Source organism: Leuresthes tenuis, unplaced genomic scaffold (genome assembly GCF_036924035.1).
Source record: "Leuresthes tenuis unplaced genomic scaffold, fLeuTen1.0.hap1 SCAF_8, whole genome shotgun sequence".
Lineage (NCBI taxonomy): Eukaryota > Metazoa > Chordata > Actinopteri > Atheriniformes > Atherinopsidae > Leuresthes > Leuresthes tenuis.
The window spans coordinates 3623596-3649303 of NW_027325362.1; the positions used below are offsets into that span (position 1 = coordinate 3623596).

Below are 25708 nucleotides of genomic sequence, written 5' to 3' on the forward strand. Positions count from 1 at the left end.
GTCCAGCAAATGAACTGCTGCACTAATGCATGCTTTCACATTCATTTACTCACAGTTTAAGTCTCTCCCTCGCCTCGTTTCCTTCACTCTGCTGAAAACCAGGATAGCGCACGTCACACGCTGAAGAAGTGTGATGCAGGCCCAACTCGAGTGGTTTACCATGATAGAAATGCTGCTTTTATAAGCTCAGGGATCACAGAGCGGCTCCACTGTTTATCGCATGTTTTGCACATGAGAAACTGATTCTGTAAGTCAGCTAAACAGATGCAGATGAATTAAATCAGCATATTGTGGTTTGGTTAGTCTGTAGTCAGGAAAACAAGTCAAACATCTTAAGATGGAGGGTGGTTGAGTGGAAGAATACTTACTTTGAGTTTCCACTTGTAAATGAAATTGGTTTCCTTTCCAGTTGTAAGCGCATTTGCACTGAGTACATTTCAACCTTCACTTCCCCAAGTTAAGATGCAGCAGCACCAGCGCTTTGCATGTAAAATCTCTCAAGTTTAAGCACACAGCCTACGCTCGCTGCGTCTGTCCCTTTCTGTAACTCAGCGCCACACACACACACTCACAAAGCTGCACAGAAAAGCCAACTCTCACTGCAACTCTCTAAAAGTCCATAAGTTGATTTCCCGTAACATACACCGTGGGGTAATTCCAGAACAAGTCGCTGGCAGAGGCGCCAGTTCAAGTGCTCACACACATCTGAGCAAGCACAGCTTGCATGTAGCACAAATACTGGCAAGTAAACCTGCAGACACCTACGCACACGAATCTGTATTCACCCGCCATCTAAGTCAGAAAGTAGCCGGTTTTTATTCAAAACAGACATTAAACTTCCTGCTAGACTGAGTTTAAGAGAACATATGGATGCAGAAGTAGAATTATGCTGCAGGAGAACACGCTACAGCACAGCCAATGAAAGGTTTATTTAATGACCAAACAGGTTGTCAGGAACCGGCAGGACACAGATGCAGGATCGATTTCAGAATAAGATTGTTTATTCTGAATAAACTCTCCAAACTGAGAAAATAATCACTATGAAAATGACTATGGCACTGATCACTAGAACTATAGCTGTGACAGATGCCGGTATGAAACTTAATCAGAAGAAACAGTCGAGGAGGAAAAGGAAAACTCTATAAAAGATTATTACTTTAAATTTCTCTTCTAAAGAGGTGAACAAAGAAAAATCTCCTTCTACTGGAGGCACAACAAGATTAAACAAAGAGCAGAAAACGCGCTTCCACTCCTATAACGGAGGAGCTGTGAAACATTACAACAAAAAAACTAAAATGACTGAGAATTTAGTCCAAAGCTAAGCTGAGATAATCACAAAAAAATTCACCAAAAGAAACTCGACTTCAGGACCAATGGGTCAAAACACAAGGCGCCACAATGGTCAAGAATCTGTTTTTTTTTCAGAACAACGAGGGATATTCAGAGTTTAGGAGGAAGAGACACTGGCAGCGAGACAAGGGAAGACTAAGACTATATATACAGGATAGGATCCAAGGGGAACAGGTGGAAACACTAATAATAATCAGGGGAGACAGGACAGGAGGAAGGGCAAGTTAACTATTTCAAAATAAAAGCGGACGTGACAAGACAAGTTATAAAAATAAAAGTCTCCAGGAATCATGACACAGGTTTGTTCCTTTATCCAAAGAAAGCAGCCGTTCCCACCGGGGTGCCCAGCCCTCCAAAGGGGGATGCATGAATTAGATCTGAACATGTTCAAAATGTCTATAAAAGAATCATCGATGAGTACGACTACAACGATTTACAGGAGGGAACAAAGCGCAGTGCAAAGGGGGCAGAAATGTGCAGAGAGCTGGAAAAATTTCACACCGAGAGCAAAAACAATGTCAACTGGAGATAAAACGCTCTGTTTGTACTGTGGCGGCATCTCTGGGCACCAGATGTGTGATTATGAATCACGAGTGTTGGTCCTCTGCATTTTGAGCCTGAAAGACGGTGAATATCTCGGCTGTGATGAGTCAGAAGTCATTAGAATTAGACTCGACAGAGTCATGAAGGACTCTGAACTCGATTCGGACTTTAACATCAGTGACTGGCGACTTCATTTGAGCCTTTTGGCTTGAAAATACTCGATTTTTCACAGCAAACAAAAAGCTTCACGTGTCGCTTTTTTTTTTTAAAGCTGCTAAAACCTGATTCAAGTCATTTAACTTTATCAATTTCCAGTCCGTTTACAGTAACTACCCAGAATTCCCAGCTTCAACACAACATACAGTGAAGTCACAGAGGAGCTGTTTAGAAGTCGTTTAACTGGATCCCAGATGGGGAAAATGATACCTAAGTAGCTTTGTTTGCTTACACAAATGGCCCAGAAGCGAACCGCAGAATGCAAAATGTGCAGGTCGAAAGTTACGGCCCGGGAGGCAACGGCCTTCAACTTCGTTTGACATTTGAAGCTACAAAAAGAACAGCAAGTCGTGGTTATTAGTCGGTAGTTAACGTTTTCTAGCTTGCTAGTTTAAAAATGGAGGCTTTTAATCCATATTTGTACTCTTTTGTGGTCCTGGACTCGTGTCTTTACTCGGGACTCGACTCGAGGCTTGATTGGAAAGACTTGAGGCTTATTTGTGACTTGTTCCCACCTCTGGATGATGAAGTTTTGGACAATCAGGACCGGTAAAACACCCGGATTCAGGTTATTCTTCCACACCACCTGCTGTTCTGCAGCTCCATGACTGTACCAAACTGTAGGTTAAGATGTATTCATCTCCTATTTATCTGGTTTTTGTTCACCTTCTTGAACTGAAGATCTATTAAAGCAAGAATTAGAACCTTGTGTTGCATTCAAGAAACAAAGCATTTATTCTCGTGATTTAAACGCCACATGGTTTAGTGACATCATTTAATCAATGTTTTGTGTCATGTTTCCTGAGAAGTGGAGGGTCTCCTCGAGTCAAAACACAAACACCCGACTCACTTCCTGCCAAAATCCCATGTTTGCTGAACCCAAGTCCTTCGGTAGATGTGTGGCGTCTGAGCAGCTCGGCGTTGCCACGTCAACCATCCCGCCAGGCTCTGAGCTTCCCACTGACACTGAGCGCCGGAGTCAGTGGGAAGGAGATGCCCCCGCTCGTTTTTCACTGCACAAAATGGAGCAGAGGCAGCACTCTGGTGGGAAGGCGTGTGTCATCACCGGTGATTTAAAGCGATATGCTCCACAGGCATGACAGCAGAGCGTTGTGAATCACCCATCAGGACACCTGGCTCAACGTCCTGCTCACACAACAGCTCCAGACAGGCCGGCTGCACATCACGTCCCTTTCACCTCTGCCTCCCTCCGGCTGGACAGTGATAAGTGCCGCGCTCTCAGTCAATGCGAAGCTGTGAATAATGGATGAAGTACAAGTTGTGGGCGACCACAGCCCAACGCTGGCGTGATGGACACAGACACAAAGGGGGACTGCAGGTGTCTGTTTGCTGCTTTTCTCTCATCTTCGCCTCGGTTCACCTCAATCACAACCAAGCAGCGGGATGTCCAGCCTCCTTTTAGCTTAAAATAACATGTTTTAGACTTCTGGGAAAGCTAATTCAACTGAGCAAGCTGTCCTTTCTGCGGGCCGGTTGAGTTTTTTATGGTGTTCTCTGACCTTAACAGCACTCACACCATGTCTGTCTCACTCTGAATAATCGAGGCTCCGATGCCAGCGCACACACATCACTCTCCTCCCCTTTGGGTGCTGCGATCCCGCCAGCTCTAATTCTCATAATGGTCATTTTATGGGATATTTTAAGGCGGAATCACGTTGTTTTGCCCTTTTTTTTGAGCACAAAGTCTACATGTGTGCATCTTTGAATCAGGGTGTGAATGGAGAGGGGGAAATGGACAGCGTGACATTTGGCGAGGTGTTTTGCGGTCACATGGCGGAGTAGCTGTGGGCATCCCGGTCCTGTGTGGTTGGTCGTCCTCTGCGGTTTCCTTTGAGGCTCACGACACGCTCAGTGACCTGTGCTGCGGTGCTCGAACACATAAAGGAGGAGGTGAGCAACAGGAACAGAGCTGTAATGTTATGAAAGTGACCCTGCTGCCGCTCCGCTTTGTTCATATTGAACTTTGGAGGTTTCTGAAAGCTCTTTAAATATGTATCATTCTCACAGTTCATCAGGCGTATTTATCTTCCTGCTCTGGATGAAGCGCTCATTAGAAACTTTGCACAAACACATTTAAGTGGGTTTTTAGGTTTTACTCGCAGCAGGCGGCTGGTTACAAAAGACTTTTCTTTGCAGTCGTGTCCATCCTCTTCATGGTAAGAAAGTGGTTGAATAGAAAGACATTTTTGCCTCTCATCTGAAGGCTTCTGACCTACTGCTGGGGACTTTCAGGCCTCTGAGCTGTTGTTGGAACATTTACACACAACTGTGCCATCGAATTGGACCACTGACTGAAGTCAGACTTGGGTCTGGGTTCACTGCACAAACGCTGTCTTTGAGGTGCCTGAACGGTGATTTTTGTCAAATCTGGATTTTATTAGAGCAGAGCGACACGCTTTGAGTGCTTTAAGGAGTAATTCAATCCCTGACCATCATCTGGTGTTTGTCTGGGTTTCAGAGCTTTGATTTCATGCGATTTTGCTCAAACTAACATGTTCACACGTTATAAAAGTCTGACTTTGGAGGGAATTGCATAACATTTAGTTATGAAAGTCAGGAAAGGCCTGGACTACAAATGAGGCATTCAGGGACAGTGTCCTCCGTGGGAGAAAATAACTCCCGATGTTGTGACCTTTTCTACATGCTTTTACATTCTATAACAGCAATATAACACATCTAAGGGAAGGGGAAGATGTTCAGAAACTTGGATTCACGCTCGTTCATCTCCTCAGAGAAAACAGATCTGCCAATGTCGGGAATTAAATATTAACCACATGGTTTGTGTGCATCGTGACTCATGGCTCATGACTAATGCTGCAGACCTCACACCATGAAGAGGAATATTTCACTGTCGCTCTTTGAGTGATGCTTGATGCTCTTTCCATGATAGCTGCTGTTTTTAGCAGTTTTATTTTACTTTGGCGATGCAATAAAGGAGGCCCCTCGTTGCTCAATGCTCATTTCAAACATTTAACTGTGAGCAAAACCTTAGAGATGTGTTTCTAATTAATCAGCTGCACTCATGAGAGTTACAAACAGTCCCTGTCAAGTGGCCCTTCTTAAGCTCCTCTAAGAATCTCTGATTTTTTAAAAATTTCTCTCTTTCAGACAGTCGTGACTCATTGGGTTTCAGAGGAGATTTGAGGCTTTCTCGTTTAAAGATAATTTCTCATCTAAAAGACCTCTCCTGAGCTGACAAAGCTAAAAGATGACGGTGACAGAGAAAATCAGAAAAGTTTCTCTTCCTGTGACAGTTTTGACCAAAGATGTCCTCACACTGTTCTCTGCCTTTTCCTTCCATCTATTCCAGCAAGAAATGACTCAACTTCAGCTAAAAGTCAAAAGAAATTGACAAATATAGTAACATTATTGAACTAAAGTCTTGAACTACACCTATTTTCTTTATATTTTGCTTGTAAGGAGCCAGATTTGCTTGGAATCTTTGAAAGTGGTCCTGATCAGTAGGTCTCCAGCTTTCTGAAGGTCTTTAAGGTTTTTCTTTGGACATTTGCTGCTTTTTCACTCATTTTCAGTCCAGTCCTTGTACCTGAACATTTTCAGAGGAATGCGTTTCTGTTTAAGCCATTTAACTCTGACCTATGAATCATTCAAGCATTAAAAAGGCTCCTAACTCAAGGGATGAGGAACAAAAATCCAGCAAAGACCCGACACAGGACCTGAGAGATGCATCTGGACCTTACTGTTACCAGCAGCCTGTCACAAAGACACATTATTTGTTCCCTTTTCTTTAGCTGCATCTATGAAAAACAGCAAAGAAAACACAGTTTGACAGACAGAAAATAGGATTTCTGCAGCAACAAGGTGATTCCCAAAGAGCTATTAGCTGAAAACTTGGCATATCTCAGCATGGTGTGCAGTGTGTCCTTAAAACATTTGAGGAAACTGGACAAGTGGAGGACAAAAGAAGAAGTGTCAGGCCTAAAAAACTATCTACAGCAGATGAACAGGATCTGAAAGTGATGTCCTTAAGAAAGAGGAAAAAATCCAGCTGTGACCTGACAGGACCTGAGAGAAGCATCTGGACCTTCAGCTGATCCATCTACTGTTGGCCCAAGCCTCATCAGAAATGGTCTCCATGGAAGGGTGGCTGTCAAGAAGCCGTTCTTAAGGAAGGGAAACAGGGAGAAAAGGCTGAGCTGTGCCAAATGACACAAGACGTGGACTGAAAATCAGTGGCAACAGGTCTTATGGAGGGATGAATCCTCCCCAGAGCCCGGACCTCAACATTATTGAAGCAGTGTGGGATCATCTGACAGAGAACGGAACAAAAGGCAGCCCACATCCAAAGAAGAGCTTTGGGATGTCCTTCAAGAAGCCTGGAGAACTATTCCTGAAGACTCCTTAAAGAAATGACAGAAAGCTCGTCTCAGAGGGTTCAGGCTGTGTTGGAGAATAAAGGAGCTCAGACCAGATATTCACTTTAAAGCTGCTCAGAACTGATAAAAAACTCTGTTTCTGGCTTATTTACTGTATTCCTGTTTTATATTTACAAGTGTTTCAATCAATCGCTGCAACTATGTCCTGTTTTCCAGAAAAAGTATAAAGAAATCGATGCATTTACGTTTTGGCAGCCACTTCCTCTAAATGGTGCACAGCCCAAAGTTACTTCTCACCTCTGATTCAAAGAGCTGAAGCTGTGAGACTCAAAGTCTACACCACAATGACTCTTTGTGCCTCCCCTAAAAAAACAAAACACCCAACTTGTTACCCTTTTTTTCCCACTTTCACTCTTGCTTTTTTGTCAAACTGTTAGTTGCCAAGGAACTGCAGAACTCTGCAGCCTCTTTTCATGAAGGAAACCGTTTCGTATCCTTTCACTCGGCTTAAGAAAAACCACTTTGTCGTTTCTGAAAAAGGACAAAAAAAGCCCAGGAGGAAGCTGCTCGGACGTGGAGCTATTGTCCACGCCACAGATTTTGTGGCTGGAGCACGTTTGAAAGGGGAAAAAAGACTTTCCTCTGATAGCAATGATTCCAGCAGCCATCTGGTTTGTTTGCCAGTCTTCGGCGAGCTGGTATCCCGTTAAATGACAGGCGTCATGGTGACATTAAAGACGTCCTCATCTGTGATCATCTTTGATGTTTGATAGCAGAGTGGCTGCTCTGTCTCCGGGGAAACGTGCCCAGCTGGGCTCCCCAGAGCAATAGTTATGTTTAATGTATTTTTTATGAAAATGAACAAAGCTGATGCCTCTTTTTTCCTTTTTTTTTACTGTTTGTAGATCTATTTTTCATCCATTAATCTCTACTTTTATGAGTCGAATGATGAAAAGATAAAACCTCCACAAAAAAGTTAGAAAGTCGATGATGTGCCATCGGTTTTGGGTCTCTCTGTTAGAGCATAAACATGGTGAATTCTGACCCATTTTGTCCTTGTTTCGCTGTCATCTCAAAGCAACCGCACCTCAGGTCCTGATGACATCATCGGAAATGATTCACCTGAGATGAATCTCTTCAAAAGACAATTTAGGAGAAACAAAGTTCACAGTTGAGCCCTCAGAGGCGTTCATTTTCCTATCACAGCACAGGAGGACTGAGGTTTTTAGTTAATCTGAACGTGAGCGTCCCTCAGGAAACCCACACCATCCAGTGGGAACATTCAGGAGTGGAGTGGAAGTTTTGCATCCATCTGAGAGTTAGACATTGGAAGATCTATACAATACCGTCATCCTCTACATGATTATCTCTTTACTTCTCAAGAGATTATCCCGAAACCAGAGAAGAGATTTTGAACACATGTGGAACAGCAGATTCCTTTTGAGTCTTAGAGCAGAATTATAGAGCGAGTAATAGGTCCAGAGGACTTTGTAACTGCCGTATGTCTGTATTTTCAAGCTTATCTATGTAAATATTAATGTGAAAAATAAGGGTTTTACAACCTCGGATGAAGAAAATATGATTTATTACATGATTATTATCAATTTAGCCAAAAGTAAACAAAAAGGGAGTAATTAACAGTGTGTTAATAATTAAGTCCAATCCATAATTCAGCAGCTTGTAGAACCTCCTTCAGCAGCAATAAGTTGAAGTGATGGTTTTCTGTCTTCTTTTCTTTTTCCCACATTCTGCTGTAGATCTGCTGCTGTGTTTGGGATCTTTGTCCTGTTGATGAGCCAGTTTCAGCCCAGCTTTAGCTGTGGGACAGATGGCCTCACATCTGACTCTAGAATACTTTGGTATCCAGAGGAGTTCATGGTGGACTCAATGACTGCAAGGTGCCCAGGTCCTGTGGCTGCAGAACCAGCCCAGATCATCAGCCCTCCACCACCGTGCTTGACAGCTGGTATGAGGTGTTTGTGCTGATATGCTGTGTTTGGTTTCCTCCAAACGTGCTGCTGTGCATTAGGACCAAACATCTCCACTTTGCTCTGGTCTGTCCAAAGGACATTGTTCCAGAAGTCTTGAGCTTTGTTCAGATGCAGCTTTGCAAACCTAAGCTGTGCTGCCATGTTCTTTTTAGAGAGAAGAGGCTTTCTCCTGCAGCCCTTCCAAACAAGCCATCCTTGTTCAGTCTTTTTCTAACTGTGCTGTCATGACCTTTAACCTTTAACATGCTAACGGAGGCCTGGAGAGTCTGAGATGTAGCTCTTGGGTTTATTTGCAGTTTCTGACCTCACCACCTGCTTTTTCACACCCTGCTGATGCAGTTTGGCGTAAAGTTCTTGTTAAATAAATAATGACTCAGTTTAATACACGTGACAAACATGTCTGAGATAATTAATTAGACCTATTAAAACTTAGATTACTTCTTAAAAGGGATTCTTTCACACTCCCTTTTAACAGGGCGATAATGTAAGCTGTTAACAGCCAAATGGATTTGGCAGGTTTGAACAAAGAGCTCCAAACAAAGACATTGTTTGCATCCAATATTATAACGTTAGATGATTCAAGGTTAGACTCTGATTCATCCTGCTCCTCCTCATCAGTGTTGTTTGCATTTACCAGTAAGAACACCAGCCTATTTCTCTTTTTCTGCAGCAATTTGTATCATAGAAGAGTCACCCTGTTCAGTCAAATATCCCCACAAACACATTCCATTCATGGAAAAACAAAGCTTCAAAACAGGTGGACTGAAAGAATGAATTCAAGCGAGAAAAGGGAGCGAAGATGTGTGTTGGAGTCAGAACACGCCACTGGTGTTTCAGCCTCAGCCTCACACATGCAGTCCCCCTTTCAGCAGGACCTGCAGCAGAAAACGTGCTTGCCAGTGGGTGTGCACGTCTGGTTCTGGCTGCTTGTACGTGCACAGATGTGCTTCCACACATACGTGCTGCTCTGTGTTTGGCTGTGATAGATGTTCATGCCTCTTTGTCAGCGCTCCACATGCCTGTGCCTATGAGTGCACGGCGGGGGAATATCAACCTCAAACGCATCCAATTGCAAAATAATGATCATTCATTCACAAAGATGCAGCAGGTTGACTTTTCAGCGGGCCGTGATGTGAAATGAAATATTTCTCTCCCATCATGGCCGCCTGCAATAAGCTGTTTTTGGCTATAAAACTAATGTAGCAGTCACAGACACTGACTGCCCTCTAAAATGGAAATTCATAAGGCAAAATGGCACAGTGGGAATATCAAAATATGACATATCCTCTGCTTCTTTCAGCTCCACATCCATCCATCCATCTCTTCTCCTGGGTTTTTCAACAGAGAAGCACATCTGCTGTGGAAACTCTTCTGAAGGACGCCTTAATCCTCCCTGAAGCTGCTGACACAGCAGTCGGACAGACGGACGGACAGGAAACATCCACATCAGAACTTTGACGGGTTTCTCAGCTACACGGAGGGTGAAGTCAGTGTTAAGAGCCGAGTGAATCCATAGGAAAGCATCATCCCTGCACCTCCACACACAGCCCTGTTCGTTATCTGCTGCAACAGCAAAAAAACACGATTACGTTTCCATTAGGTGTCGAGACACTTTTCTTTGAGCCTAAGCAGGCGATCTTACTGCCTGAAGCAAACCAGGAAGTGACAAAAGTCTTTTAGTAACGTGTAACCCAGAAGGGAAGGAAACAGTTGCCGTGTGTGGGTGTCGAACTCGTGACTCTGGCTCCTTCCCTCTTAAGACGGCTTGTTAGAGGAAACATTTGAGAATATGGAAACGCTCTAACGAGTTGCATCATAATTAGTGTGAGGACGCAGGTTTTTAAACGTGGTTAAACCTGTTAATACAAGGTGATTAACTGCTTTTCCACTGGTAGTTACATCCTGTAATAACTATTCACAGAGGGACGATTTTAATGTGCTGCGGTGGACCACAGTTTGGGATAAGCACCACTTCTGAGGAAATAAAATCACACAGCGGGACTCGGAGTGCGCTGTCAGCCGATGTTCTGAACATTAAATCGATCCATCGAGTCTCTTTGCCTCTACAGGTTGGTGTCGTCTGTTTCAGAGCCTCGAACATGAGACACAGCGGGGGGTGAACCAAATGCAGAAATTCAATATCTGTGCCAGCTCTGGCAGCCGTGAACAAAGGTCAAAGGTAAAAATGAGCCCGTCCACCGGGCTGCTGACCGGATACGGAGCCAACAGTTTGAAGAACCGACTGAGGTTTCCCATTGCAGATAAATGCCAGAATCAGATGCAATAAATCAAACTGCAGCCTTAAATTTAATGTGAAAATAACAGCCTGAACCGTGTGGTTTTCATTCGGTTCACAACATGACATGAACCAGCTGCAGCAACAACTCAAACATGTGATTGTGTGTGTTTAAACAGATAACAGGCAGTTCTTCGTTATTTAATGAATCAGAGCACACTTTGGTGCACATTCGGGCTTAATTTCAACTTTTTCTACAGGAGGAGCAAATTAGTTAGACCTAAAGTAAGCTTTTTGTTCATAAATATGGAACAAATCATCAGGCAGGTATGTGATTAATTTCTTCTAGCCTGAGTCGAGCTATCAGTCATGCAGTCATCACATCATAAAACACAGCTCAGTTTCTTTACCCAGTATGGCCCAATTGGGATGAGCTCTCCTGTTTCTACTGGGATCCTGAAGCTCCGTGGAGGAGGGGCTCCCTCTGCCCTGGGATAGCCTGCCCCCGACGCCCGCCCTGCCTGGAGCCAAAGTGGCAGAGCTGCTCCACGGCTCCCCACCCTCTGCAAGAGATTCGCTTCATTCAGGACCACCAAGCAACATCCATCAGGGCTCATCAGGGTTCACAAAGATCACAGGGAAGTCAAGGCTCACGTCAAAGGGGAAAGAAAGCATTCAGAGCATTGTGCTGGTGGGCAAAAGTCACATTCTGGGTGCTTTCTGGGGAGGCAAAGGTGTCAGAGGCAGAAGGAGCACACAGGAGCAAGGTGTCTTATGATCCAAGGCTTCACAGAAGGAAGAAATGTGAGACAGTTAGGTGCCACAGAGGAGAGTACAGAAAGAGGAAGTGTTGCCTGTAACATCACTGCGGGAGTATAGTTCCAATCTGCTGCAGATATAATGAGGAGAAGCTCTTTAATCAGGGAAATCACAACTCCTCCAGAAGACGCCCAGCACAGGTTTAAAACTGGGAACAATTCGGTTGTTGTTTAGCTAAATAATCAGCTGACAAACTGCTCAGCGGAGATAGATCACTGTTTAGCCCACTTATGTGTTAGAGAGAGTTCACACAAGCAAATCGATCAAACGATCCTGTGAGCTGCTCGTGAAACAGGCCGAGAATACAAGGATCCTGGTAAATTAGGGCCACGTGGTTATAGATTTTTAGTTAGAAGGACGGTTGTGGATGAAATAAATGCAAATTTATGTATCAATGCCCTCATTTAACATCTCTGAGACTAAAGACTGGCACAGAACGAGAGCTCGGCTGGTTGCTGGTTGTGTATTTATGGGCGCCAGCGGGTTTTTCTTGGTTGTGTGTATCTGTTTAAGGCTTTGTTTGCTTTTCAGGGATGCAACTGCTCTGTGATCAAAAGGAGAGACACAAAGGGAGAAGGGAGAGAAAAGCGGGTGAAGCTATAATTCTCCTAAGAAAGCCGTTTGTTAGTTAGAGACACTGCTTTAATCAGACACGCTGTGGCTGTTGACAAACACGATCACAGGGGACAAAGCGTGAATTCCAATCAACCAGCCGGGAAAAATGGAGCACAGGAAGAGAAAAATCCTTCTTTCAAGAAATCCCAGCGAGAAAGTGAGAATCCCTGGAAGAGAAATCCCAACAGAGTGAGTTTCCACTCAAATGCAGCCACTTTGGAGCTGTGCATGAGGGTAAAACCACGATGATAACTAAAAACAGGGCCATCGTTTTTATTGCTCTGCAAATTAAAGCTGGTTTTTGGCCTTCTACCTTGGCTTGTGACGCATATAAAGAGAGAATGGAACCGATAAACAGCAGTGATGTGATGTGATGAGATGTTAAGAGAGCGTGTGGATTTCACAGAACAATCTGGCTGTTTTATCCAATCAGAAACACTTACATTTAAGGACCCGGTCGGACAAACAGTGGTTTATGTTTGTCCAAAATGTCAAGATGCACTTTGCAAAGCAGCCATAACCATAAACAAGATGTCTTCTGCCAGTCAAGCAAAGGAGAGACTCAACATGAACCCATAGAGTCCATCTTTGGAGGCTTCCTTTCGGCTAAATTGAAAATACAAGCTCTTTTACATCAGTCCTGCCTATATATCAAAATCCACCATTAACTGTTCTCTATCTTTGTGTTGCTGCTCAGTATGGGTCAGATTGTGATTTAAGACAATTTAAATTAAAAATTACACAGCATCTTAGCTTAAAAACTATGTATTTCATTATATTATATCAGGTTTTGAACCACTTCCTTCATAAAGTTAATTCTTGCTTTATAATTAGAGCAAATCTGACGCCAGACCTTTGGTGCCAGAGGATCAGAGCAGCCTCTTTTACATTTAAACTAAATTATTGGTAAAGTTTCGGGGGGAAAGTAAGAGAAAGAGACGTCTGAAATATAACTTTACAAATCCACCTCCATAAATGAATGAAACAGCATAGCTTGGTGCAGTCTGGTTGGCTTCGGTAAAGTATGAAATTCTATTAAGACGAGTGAACAAGTGAAAGCCCTGACAGCTGGAGCAGAAGAAAGTTAATCCTGCGAGTTGACTGTGTGCAGCTGAGGGCTTAAAGCGGCAGCTTAACACAAGACCGTGGCTTTAGCGCAGCTGCTAGTGGTCAGTCACGCTTCAGCCAGCTGATTAGAACACTTGTTGCACTGTTATTAACTGCACTGCTTAAACAGTCTTCTCTTCATTGTCAATTTAAACATTAGTTTAGCTTTAATTTAGAAAGAAGAGGGTTCAAACCTGGGAGCAATGATCAGGTGACGTGTCACTTTAAAACGGAGCTTTTCTCTGTTTTGTTAGGTTTAGGAGAGGATCAAGGTTTGGTCTAAAATAAATCGCTAACGAAATGTTAATCCTGTGCAATTCATTTAAACTTAACTCATCCATCCGATCCATTTTCTGTTGCATATCTGGGACCGGCTCCAGGAAACCGTCTGGAATCCTGACCCAACACAACGCAATTCTTTAAAATTAGGAGTTTAAAGATTAAAGGATCCAAATCTGAACCCAGTTTTAGCCTTTAACATGAGATGACTTCTTTATGTGGAGCCCTGGGTGGAGTAAGAGTTGGTCACAAAGCACCATTAAATACAAAGTCAGGACATCATTTAGACCTTAGAAGAAGGAAATAACACTGGACAGACTGCAAAGGATCGGTGAATAATCAGCTGAAACATCACTGTGAATTATGAATGCTGATACAGATGAAGATCTGATACGGTTCATTCACTCTTTATCTCCTTTTTCCCCTTTTTCCCACGCCGTCCGAACCTTCCTCATTAATTATGATGCCACCGCTTTACTCCAATGGCGTTGCTTTCAAGGCTTCCTTTGTCTCCAAGCCAATCAGGCCCTTTTTTACATCTCACCTCCTTCCCATCACCACGGTGACCACTTCAGAGCGCTTTAGAGAGTCTGTAAAAGATGCAAGCTAAGCTATTTCACTGAAAAACAAAACAACTAAAACTTGCCTAAAGTAAAGTAAAGAATAAGGTCAAACAACAACTATCAAACTGCCCTTTTTCCTGTGCTATGCAGTAGCAGATATACTGTGATTCCCTTATTTTGTACTGAATAAATCTATTTGACTAAAACAACTTTTGAGTTACGTTCAGTAACAAACCCGTCGAAAACTTTACTTTTAAAGTTTCTGGTTGGGTTCATGCATTGACACCAGTTTGTTATGATTCGAGAACGACCTCAATTTGGACTAAAATACATTCTTTTTACAATGCGACCGTCACCCTAAAGCAAGGATGTCAAACTCTGGTCCTCGAGGGCCGCCGTCCTGCAGGTTTTAGACGTTTCCCTGCTTCAACGCACCTGATTCAGATGAAATGGATCCCTTCAAAAGATTGTTAAGTTCTGCACAAGCTAATGAGGCATCGATCTGAATCAGGTGTGTTGGAGCAGGGAAGCATCTAAAACCTGTAGGACGGCGGCCCTCCAGGACCGGAGTTTGACATCCCTGCCCTAAAGGGTGCAATTCTTACCTTTAACATGCAGTTAAAGCCACAAGAGATTAAATACTCCCTGAATGTCACAGGTTGTTCTGGCCTGCATGAGCCAACACCCCATGGGGAGGTTTTGGAAAGAGGAAAGTCTGGCTGCTTCATGCCAAAACAGAAGCCAGCGAACGTGACAAAGCTGCAGCTGGGTATTCGTACCTTTCGTTGCCATCGCTGTATATTTTTTTACCTGTGAGCCCCGCTTGGCTGCATGAGCACATAAATTTGTGTATAACTATCTGTGTGGGTGTCTGTATATGAAAAGTTAATTGTCCATATTTGCATGCAGTATAAAGCAGAGGCAGGAGGCAGACCTGGCACTCGCTCCCTCCTGCTGATTTGAGCTGTCAGCTGCGTTTATTAACTATGATGAATCACCCCTCCACTTCACATCCAATCTAAAGCCTCTTGGAGGGACTCAAATCTGGTCACCTTTAACTAAATGAATTTCTTGGCCCGTGGTGAGGCAGCCAGCAATTGGACAGGCAACCCGATGATATGGCTGCTGTTTGAATGATTCTGCCAACAGCTCTCAGCTGGATCTATCATTTTTGAAACAGTGTGGAAAAATAAGTGGCTACCTGACATGTAACTGCATGGGGAGGGAGAACTTTAAAGGACTGGTTGAAAGCTTTTCAGTCAGAGAGACTTGGAATATAAAGGTGTTCCTCTGACCTTGCCTAGAGTTTCATCCCTGGTGTATAATTCTGCCACCTCGGATTCAGAATAATCTTTTTATTCCACAATGTAGAGATTTACCTTAAGTCAAACTTACATTTGACTAAACTTCAACTCACTCACATCTCTGTACACTTGAAACTGAACAGAGATGAGACAAGGTCAGTGAAAACACAAATCCCCAGCAGGCTGTCCATCCAGAACATGAGAGCGGAGCTCGCTCTGGAACTGTACACCTTAAGGATAAAGCCTTTGATCCGGGCCTGAACGGAAGAGCTTGAACAGAGGGGCAGGAGGGAGCAGCGGAAAAAGGAGAGCAATCAATAGATTCTTGTAGACACGGCCTCAAGTTTCCAATCTAACACGGCGCAGTATTGATCAGGCTTCAGGGCTCAGGGACAGTAATGTCAGCACTGGATTTGGGAGTCTTTAACAAAACAAACTGCTTGTGCAGAGGATAAAATGTGTGAGAATAAATGAACAAGAGAAATGAGAAACTGTTCATGCTGCAGGTGAGGAGTCGCATGACGACAGCACGAGGCGCTGAACCGGAGAAACCTACAGAAACCTTTCACTCCATCAGCTTCAGCTGCACTCTTTCAGCTCCCTCTCTACTCAGACACAGCTTCGCCTGAGCTTCAGTTTATGTCCTCTATAACAACTATAATTCAGTGTGCTAAAATGCACCGCGTAACGTTCAGCACCTTATAATGTTCATCTTTTACAGCACGCACAGCTGGTTGAACTGTAGAACCACTTGATGGACCATTTTATCTTTTTATCTGCTCACATGACTTGACTTAACAGGTCTGAAGTCCACTTTTTAAGCACATTTTATGTGGCGTCTGGGTGTTTAAAGAGGCTGCAGGTCCAAATGTTCAGCTCATTCATCCTGGTTGGGTTTACAACCATGGGTTTCACATGTTGCTGGGTTTTCTGAGCGTGTTCATTGCAGCGTGCAGGTACTGAGCTGCAGTTGGCAGCTAATAGCTCGATGTGAATTGCTTCTTGGACGCCACGGCGATAATAAAGACTTAAAGGGGAACTCCGGTATTTTTAAACCTGGACCTTATTTCTGGCATGAAATACATTAATCTGCTCACTGAGAACAGTTTGGTGAAAGTCGGCATCCTTCGGAAGATATTTAGATTCCTCAAGATCCATATAACGGAGTGAACGGGGCTTAGAGCCTCTAAATAAGGCATTATCTGTCTTTATTTCACCAATACTTTAAGAAGAATGAAGGAATGAACGTGTGCTATAGCTCTGTTAGCTCATAGCTGCTGTTATGTGGCTACTTGCAGCTATAGGAGAGCTAACGGAGGGATTTCTGCACAGGCACTCTACTGGGACCACTTCATCCACACGCCCGCCGCTGCAGCACAGCTCATTCACTCCGGTAAGAACGTCCATCTTACTCAAAGTCGTCGTTCACGTCGTCAAAATCTGATAAATATCCTGCCATGTTGCACAAAACTATCAGCAGCAAACTCTGTGTGAAGTTAGCCGACTGTCACAGAGCACGGAGTAAATAAACTGTGCTGCAGGGGGGCGTGTGGATGAAGTGGTCCCAGTAGAGTGCCTGTGTAGAAATCCCTCCGTTAGCTCTCCTATAGCTGCAAGTGGCCACATAACAGCAGCTATGAGCTAACAGAACTAACAGTGTTCCCCTTTAACATGAAGCTGTTGCAACCCGGTAGGAATCACATCTCTTCCCCAACCAAACACACATACATTCAACATTCGTGATGTGACTTGTCCAGTTGATAAGAAGAGGTTTGTGCAGGTGGCTGCTACTTCTTATGATTCTTTTCTCTTCTTAATGTTAATTAGGGAGGTGAGTTATTGCATTTTGGGTCATAGTTTTCCTTGATTAAGCTTTCCTTTTGTTCTTCATGTTGTTTTTGTTGAAATCACATCAGTTAATTGGTGCTGCTTGACGCTTGGGGACAGTTATTCTGAGTCTGAGTCTCTGGCATCACACATGAATGCAGAGAGGGTCCTTTGGGGTCAGTTTTCTATTCTGGTGGCTAAACGTAGTGAAATTTCAGCATCAGTATCCAATGTGCCAAATTAACACTGTTGTTAAGGTGTTTTTTTTAAATAAAATCTTTTCTAAAAGTGAACCAAATCCTTTTGAAACCTGAATGAAAAACATCTACAGTGTGTTGCTGCACGGGGGCAGATGTAGCTCAGGAGGTGGAGCGGTGGTCCTTCAGTCACAAGGTCGCCGCTTTTATCCGCAACTTCTCCATTTTACACGTTGAAGTGTTACTCCCAAACGTGCTCCTACATGTCCGCTGAACCTTTTGACTCAAATGGGATTCAGTTCAGACACAAAATAATTGACAAAGTTCATGGAAATGTTATTCATTTGTAAAGCAGCAGAATTTCTTTGAGCTGATGATCGACATTAACCTCTTTCAGCTCCCAGGAACTGAGTCATCTGACCTACAAAGTGAATATTTAATAATATATGACCTAAAAAGTGAGTATTTTTTGGGGAAATGACGAAAAGGGTTTTATAAACATGGCGATGAGTTCAGAAGTGCATGACTGTGAGGCTCATCACATAATTAGCTGCACTGCGCATTACTTGGAAAACACAAGGTCTTGTTTTCAGCTCGAGGACGGCGTTTTTTTCTTAAAGGGACATTTCTCTTTTTTTGTGTGAAGTCGTCAGTGTCTCATACTGAGCAGTCAAAGTGACAGACAAGCTAAAGCTAAAAGCCTCTCCGAACAGGGCAAAGTTTCTCCATCTAAAAGGTTTCATAGCAGGTTTGTGGATTTTTAATACAACCCAAAACGAGCTGGGTTGCAACACTGTGCCACATGACGGCAGAAAGCTAACAGCTAGCTTAAGATGTCCCAGACAATTTCAACAACGCTACCGGCAGAAAGCTAACAGCTAGCTTAAGATGTTCCAGACAATTTCAACAACGCTACCGGCAGAAAGCTAACAGCTAGCTTAAGATGTTCCAGACAATTTCAACAACGCTACCGGCAGAAAGCTAACAGCTAGCTTAAGATGATCCAGACAATTTCAACAACGCTACCGGCAGAAAGCTAACAGCTAGCTTAAGATGTTCCAGACAATTTCAACAACGCTACCGGCAGAAAGCTAACAGCTAGCTTAAGATGATCCAGACAATTTCAACAACGCTACCGGCAGAAAGCTAACAGCTAGCTTAAGATGATCCAGACAATTTCAACAACGCTACCGGCAGAAAGCTAACAGCTAGCTTAAGATGATCCAGACAATTTCAACAACGCTGCACAACGACGTGACCATGAGGAGTGAAGAAACTGATGATCACGACTCTAAAGAGACCAGCTCAAACACACTGCCATGTTTGTGTGGTCGGTTTGCTGTCTTCCACTTTCTCTTGTTCTATTATCCAGGCACAGGTTGTGCATCTCGGCTGGCAGGAAGTTTCTTCCTTGGTTTGTTCAGACGCAGGTGATACGAGAACAAAACAAACCCGAAGTGACTCTGAAAGCAAGACACCAAATACTCATAAGTATTTATCCCATGAATCTGGTTTATCTAACCAGGTTAGAAACTGCAACCAAGAGCATCTTTGTCTAGAAAGGCAGCAGCTGACACAACACAAAAGAATAGATATCAGATAAGATATCATACAGAAGAGATATAAAACTCCACCATTTGAACTATGAAAAGCTTAAGAAACTCTAAATGTGTAATAACCACAGTTATTACATGCCAAAAAGGGTCAGAATGGACAATAGTAACGTTTAGAGGCAGACAAATCTGCCTCCGATATGCTCCTTCAGGTGATGCTGCAGCTGATTCCATGAAGACGGGGGAGCATATTTAAATGCCTTTTTACTCTGATTCAGGACGGACCGTGGAGATAGATAAAAGAAATAACTTTAGCTGTATTTCTGCAAAGGATGAGGGTCTGCAGATAGTTGGGAGCAGGCCAAGAATGGATTCACAAGGATATTCCAAAGTCTTAGACTACAGGAGGACAAAGCATCAAACCCGAGCTTACAGTGTTCAGTGGTGAGAAAGGCTTTAGAGTTTGAGACGAACCTCAGTGTTACACGGTCAGTTAATCTATAATTTTATCTGTCAGTCAGCTTTAAACATGATAGATCTGTCGGTTTGACAGACAAACGGACAGGAAGCCAGCACAGTTTGCTGTATCTGATGCTTTGTACTCCTTCGGTATGAGCTCGTCTCTCGCTGTCTTTGCAGGATTACATAATATAATAATACCATTCAGTTTATTGCTAGAATCAAAAGTAACGCACTCCTTCAAAAGCTTAAAAACACTGAAACTGCTTGGTGCCACACGCTGTTTATGTCCAAACAAACTCCCACGTACCAACACATTTCACCATTTAAGCATCAGGCAGGAAAAGCAGGGGAAGAAATATGTGCTCAGTCAAGCAGCAAATAAAAAAGTTGAGTTTAGAGAACATGCAGGGTAGTCTCCAAAGGATGCAGAACAGTAAATGATGTTTCTACCTCTGTAGGATCACTGGCCTACACACAAACACAAGCTGGGAGACAGATAGTGCTTGACACTCTTATCTCTCACCATTGGCAGCCCATAATGAGAGTAACTTCCTCTGCAGCCGGTGGTTGAGCAGCGCTGACAGCCTCTCAGCCCTGAACGTTTGAAGCTCTGCTTTAGCTTGACAGCCCGGCCACACACTTACAGATGTTTTCACACTCACAACACGCAAACACATATGCAGACATCACTGCTGCTCTGCTTCAAGGCTGACTTCAGCAGCAGGAGGGAGGACGACGAGCTGTGTCTGACGAGCCGACACACTGAGGAGATACAGGATTGAGCTGTGGTGGATTGGGGCTTATGAGTGGGTGCTTTACAGAGAGCGCCTGTACCAGCCAGAAGGGGGGGAGGACGGAGCTTAAGGGGAGACTTTAAGCCAGACGTCAGTACAAAACAAAAGGGAGTGAATTGTTACGAGCCAGAGAGCACAGTTTCAGATTAATATGGCTGCAGAACGTGATCAGATTGGAAATGAATGGACCCGAAACTTCAGGGAATATTTCCTGATGCCATTAAAACAGGAAAACACGGGAGAAAGGCTTCGGAAAATGTTTAAATTCCACCCGACTGTGCTTTAACTTTAAAGTTTTACGTTCAAACTGCGGTTTAAGCTGAGCGTGCCAGCCTGAATGTTTTATCATCGCTTCAAAACTGGCAAACAACTGCAAAAGGTCAGTCCGTGGGCCAGCGTGAAAGTGATAGTTGTATAAACTCATCTTTATTCATAGGCTGCGCCGCTTGGAATCTGATGTCCCGATCTATTCAGCCACTGCCATCCCATCATTTAACACACAGCAGCTGCATTTACTTTAAGTCACTTTTGGCTGCTGGCCCATCTGCCGATTAGAGTCCGTGCCACTTTCTGCTCTGTGCAACATTCCTCTCACCACTCATCATATTTGTGTAAAACCACAGTAATAAAACTCTCTTTAATCTGCGTGTCTATATGCGAGACTGTCAGCTCATCGGCTCCAAGAGGCAACTGTATTTACACAAAAAAAACCCAGAAATGAAGCAGAATGCTGTTTTTCTGACGGTTTAAACTGAGAAATCTTACTGTTTTTGCTTGGTTTTGAATGTCTCACCTCTGAGAATGATCACGAGCTGCAGGTCAGTGATTTAGGGACACTACGGTGTCCATGACAAAAAAAGAGAGTCACAGAGAGGCTCTGAGAGGTAACGATGGGCGGATAAATCACTGGGAGGGAACACAGTTCACCTCTGCATCTGAAAATGTAAGCTTTTATAAATAAGAGCCAGAGACGTGGCTGACTTCTCCAACCAAAGGTTTCTTTGAGATGGATGGAGGATAAGATGCTCTGACTGATCAAAATGTTCAATTCTTTCTATAAACAACGGACGCTGCATCCTTAAAGCGTAGCTCATGCTTCTGCGAAGTTGAGCATTCGAAGTTCTGCGTCGAGGGAACGCGTCGCTCTGCAGCGCCGCTGGGGGGGCGTGGCTGAGTGTTTGTGTGGTTTCAGGGTTTATACCCGAATCCTTTCTCCTCCGGTCACAGTTAACAACAGTAACCAATGGCAACCGAGGTGGAGCAGCTGTATTTGCAGCTGGAGCTCATCAATATTGCAGAACAAAAGCTGAAGCGCAGGCGACAGAGAGGTGGTGCCAGAAGACCGGAAACAGCAACTGCCGGAAATGACGTCCTGAGCGGACCAATCACAGCCCGTATAGTTGGGATTTTTTGGAGCTGCACGACTTGACTTGATGCAGAAGCATAAACTTGGCTTAAGGGTTAAAGAGGAAAGAAACCACCCGGCTTGTTTTCCAAAAACAGTTAAAAATCCAGCTGTTTTTGATGGTTCAGGTGTGATTTAGAGCACATCTGTAAGTGCATCATTACCGCTGGTACCAATGTGAAGGTTTTGGAGGAATATATGCAGCCAATCAAGGGAAGTCATTGCTTATTTCAGCAAAACAAACCACATTCTGCACACTGTAACAAAGGAGTTCGTTTGCAGTCCAGATCTGTTACCCACTCAGAGCATTTGGTGCATTAAAAGATTAAAATGACAACAAATGAGGCTAAAAACTGTTCAGCACACTAAATCCTCTACGATAAAGCATTTTCCATATGAAAACTGCAGCAGCTGGACTCCTCGGTTCCAAACAGAGCTGCTGGAGCGATGCTGTAAACACGCTCTGAGTTTTAAGAAATGTGTTGCTGGGGTCAAATTAAAAACGAGCAGATGTTTTTAAAACTTAATACATGCGAGTTATGAATGAATAAATAACTAAGTTGGGACAACTTTAAAAACAGGTTTGCAAGCCGAGCACTTGATAGAAATTAAAACTGGACATTTGCAGTATTTATACACGTCAAAAGAAGAAGAAGTGAAGAAATAAAGAGTAGAAATGATCTGAAAAAGAAGTGGACCTGCACCTGGAGCAGCTATTGTCAAGGAATACAGTGAAATTAAACTACGCAGGCTTGGCCTTTCCAGCACCCGGAGCCAAATGGTGCGGAAGTAATTACCAGTCCATTTGAATCTCAGAATAATATCCTCTGTCTCCGTGTTGCTGCCGTCTGCATGGATCACTGACTCATGAACATGGCCAACTGGTGAAAGAAGCGTCACCATTTCATCCAAACGCAGCTCTCTCCTCTCTCCAAGCTTACATAAAGTCCGAAAACCATGTTTTTCTGCGCCGTGAGGCGTCTACCGTCTTGTTTGCTGATGGACAACAAAATAAAAGGATCAATATTTGTGCAACTGTTGAAATTTCAGATTGTCAGAGGTCATGTTGTGCTGTTCTCTCCATGCTCCAGTCTGTATTTCTTAGTTTTATAAATCTGCCCACAAACGCCTCGTTTGCAGTTCAGGCTTCTTTTTTTTTAACTTGATGACATCACCATCAACTATATTTGTTTTAGCAAAGTGAGCTTCACCTGCTGCCATTTCTGACCAATCAGCTGATCAATCAGAGCAGGCAAGGCTCCTCAGGAACGGCTTCTTAAAGCAACAGGAGCCACAATAAATGGCGCGTAATTAACTGATAAGAGACTAAGAATGGGTTCTTAAATTTAAAGCATGGAAATATATTCCAGGAGACCCCCAGAGTACAGCCGGGAAGCTGAAAGATGAGTAAAATATGGTCCCTCAACATCTCAAACATTCTCACGGTTAGTCCAAAGCCATGTTTGTCAAAAAAAGCTCCACTTACTGCATTATAAGAGCTTACCCACACCTGCACTGCATCGTGGCTTCAGTTCCATCATGTTCCTGAAACCTTTCCCTTGAAAAACATTGATGGGCTGCATATATCGCAGATACATCATGCTTTTATGGGTCAGCTTACTGCGCCAAATAGCACCCAACATTACCCCGGCTAACATGCAAGCTAACATGTGAGACAGCTGCTTTCTACAAAGAAGACAAACAGCCTTATATTTGCATTATAGTTGTTACTTTCTCATTATTGTTTAAGATTTCAAAGGTTTGCGTCTTCCTCGCTTGTTTCCACCACATTTGTAGCAATGGAGCTAACATAAGATTAGCTTATTCTACTGAGAGGTTATCAGGGATTGGTCGAGGTGATACTTGAGCAAACTTTTCAAGGAAAACTACTTTCAGCAGTCTAACACAGCCATTAATATACCGTACCGTCAGAGGCACTTGCAGACTTGGGGTTTTTAATCCAAATGAGTTACTGACAGCGGTGGCTTCGGACATTTTTCTTGAGAATACACGACTTCGTAAATGACGGCGCTCCCATTAATGTGCGTGAGCATATATATCCACCAACTATGGGCAGTTTTGTTTTAAAAACAAGGAGGAACTAAACTCAAAGAATAAAGATGATTTGACACACTTCTGACACGTCTTTGTTCTTCTTTCCATGACATTAGCATCCTCAGCAGGTCCGCCTCCTCATCTCCACTCTCGCCTTTTCTTAGTTGTCGTTAGCAACCACAGCGATGAGATTAGCACCTTCTTCAGGCCCTATTATGCTCACAATCACTCTCCTATCCAGGTTTTGAGTCACCACAGGGAACGTTTATGAACTGAAAAGCGATCCATTTCTTTTGCGATTCCATGACTTTGCTCAAGTTTTGTTCCCAGGAAGTGAAAGAAAGGTCAAAAGTTCAAAATGTGTCGCACTAAAACTAAAACTAACGTGATAGTTGGCCAAATGTTTTTGTTTTGTTTAATTGATGCCCTTATTTTTCAGAAGAGTGATTTTAGTATTCACAAATCAAGATTTCAAATATAAAAGCAGAACACGAGTAGCTACAGCGCCCCCTAGCGTCTCACTGGTGCTCGAGTTTCCTCGTTTTCAAGCGGAAGCTTAAAGAAAAGTGGCCATTTATAAATATATTATGTCACTGTAGGTCATGTGTGTTGTGTGCTCTCAGTAGAAAGTTAACTAAGCCCCTTTTTTTACTTTCAGTGAACCCCGAAGCATCAACACAAAAGATTAAAACCCTGAAAAAAGGCATGTTTTAAGCAGGAAAATAAGAAATGCAATTAGAAATCTAAATCAAACCAGGAGAACACAGGCGTATATCATCAGTTCAATCCTTCCACTCGGTGAGTATTACATCACATGTGACGTATTAAATGATGCTCAAGAACTAAAGTTGGTTACATTGCTACAAAAATCCATAAAGCAGGGAGTTGAAAATCTTCCACAGGTCTGTTTTAACAGCTAAAGCTGGAAAATGACCAAGAAATCAGCTGTTTGGTTCGGTACCGGTCCCTGCAACATTTCCACCAGCCTGCCAGAAAAAGAAGCTGCTCAGGACAAACTCTGTGAAAGGCTGCAAAAACAGCGCAGAAAGCATTTAATCGTTATTGCTTTCTGACGTCTGACGAACACCTCAAACCTTCAGAGGTGCTGCACTGCTGACATCGTTCCCAGAGGTGAGTTAGCGCCATTCTTTTGGCCAAAATGTTTACGGCTTTTCATGCTCTCAGAAACACAGCTGAGGAGTCTCAATCCCAAACAAGTAATTGCTCATTTTTCAGTGAAAGAAGCCAGTGGCTCACACATGGCTGTGACTCACTGGACTCCCCAGAGCTAAAAGCACTCTGCCTCAGGTAAAGATCTGAAAATAATTAGCTAAATAAACCCAGCGGCGCCGCTGTGTGCACATCTATTGACTAAAATGTCAGATTACATCATCTGGCAAAAGAGATATCTTCGAATCTAAACTGAATACTTTGTCAATGTTTTATACAAGTTGCATTAAATGTGTTTTATTCACGGCCACTTCCACAGATCTGTGAGAACTAAACAACAAAGTAGAGCCGGGATGGGCTGAAAGTTTTGGAATAATTCTCTAAACGGCCCACATGAGCTCTCTGAACCTTGCCTTGTTAACTCTTTAACGTCTGCACCGAAGGAAAACATTTCTTTGCATTTTATGAGCACTAAAAATGAGAATAAATGTTTTTTAACAAGCAGTTTGGACGTCATTTCATGGTAATAGAATTAAAATATGGAAAACCAAAGGAATAACATACTTAAACTAAGTAGTAGAGATGGTTTACGGAGGTTTACTTCCACAAATTTTGAATATGAATCAGTATAATCCCTGAAAAATGTGCTCTACCGAACAGCAGAGCAGCACATTAAAAGGTTAAAGTGACCTTACTTATTCTAATTATTCTGTAAACAGCAAATGTCAGTGCAGTTTCACTTGCAAATAAGTTATTTTATGGCTAAGACGGCTCCATACGTGCATGGCCGTGCCATTTGGGAGCAGGTGTTCAGGGGCTGCAGAGTGTGTCTGAGTGTCACCGGAGATTAGTGGCATCAGTCAG

At 43.3% G+C, this 25708-nt stretch overlaps 1 protein-coding gene across 2 annotated transcripts in view; it reads right to left on the reverse strand.

Annotated features, from left to right (window-relative positions):
• The window catches only part of gfra1a (gdnf family receptor alpha 1a), a 116134-nt gene that overhangs the window by 87013 nt on the left and 3413 nt on the right, over nucleotides 1-25708 (reverse strand). Inside the window, exon 4 of one of the 2 annotated variants that reach the window (XM_072390534.1) lies at nucleotides 11105-11257. The exons of the other annotated variant lie outside the window; for it this stretch is intronic. Within the exon in view, the coding sequence (XP_072246635.1) occupies nucleotides 11105-11257 (153 nt within the window). The remainder of the gene's footprint in view (nucleotides 1-11104; nucleotides 11258-25708) is intronic. 2 annotated transcript variants of the gene reach the window in all.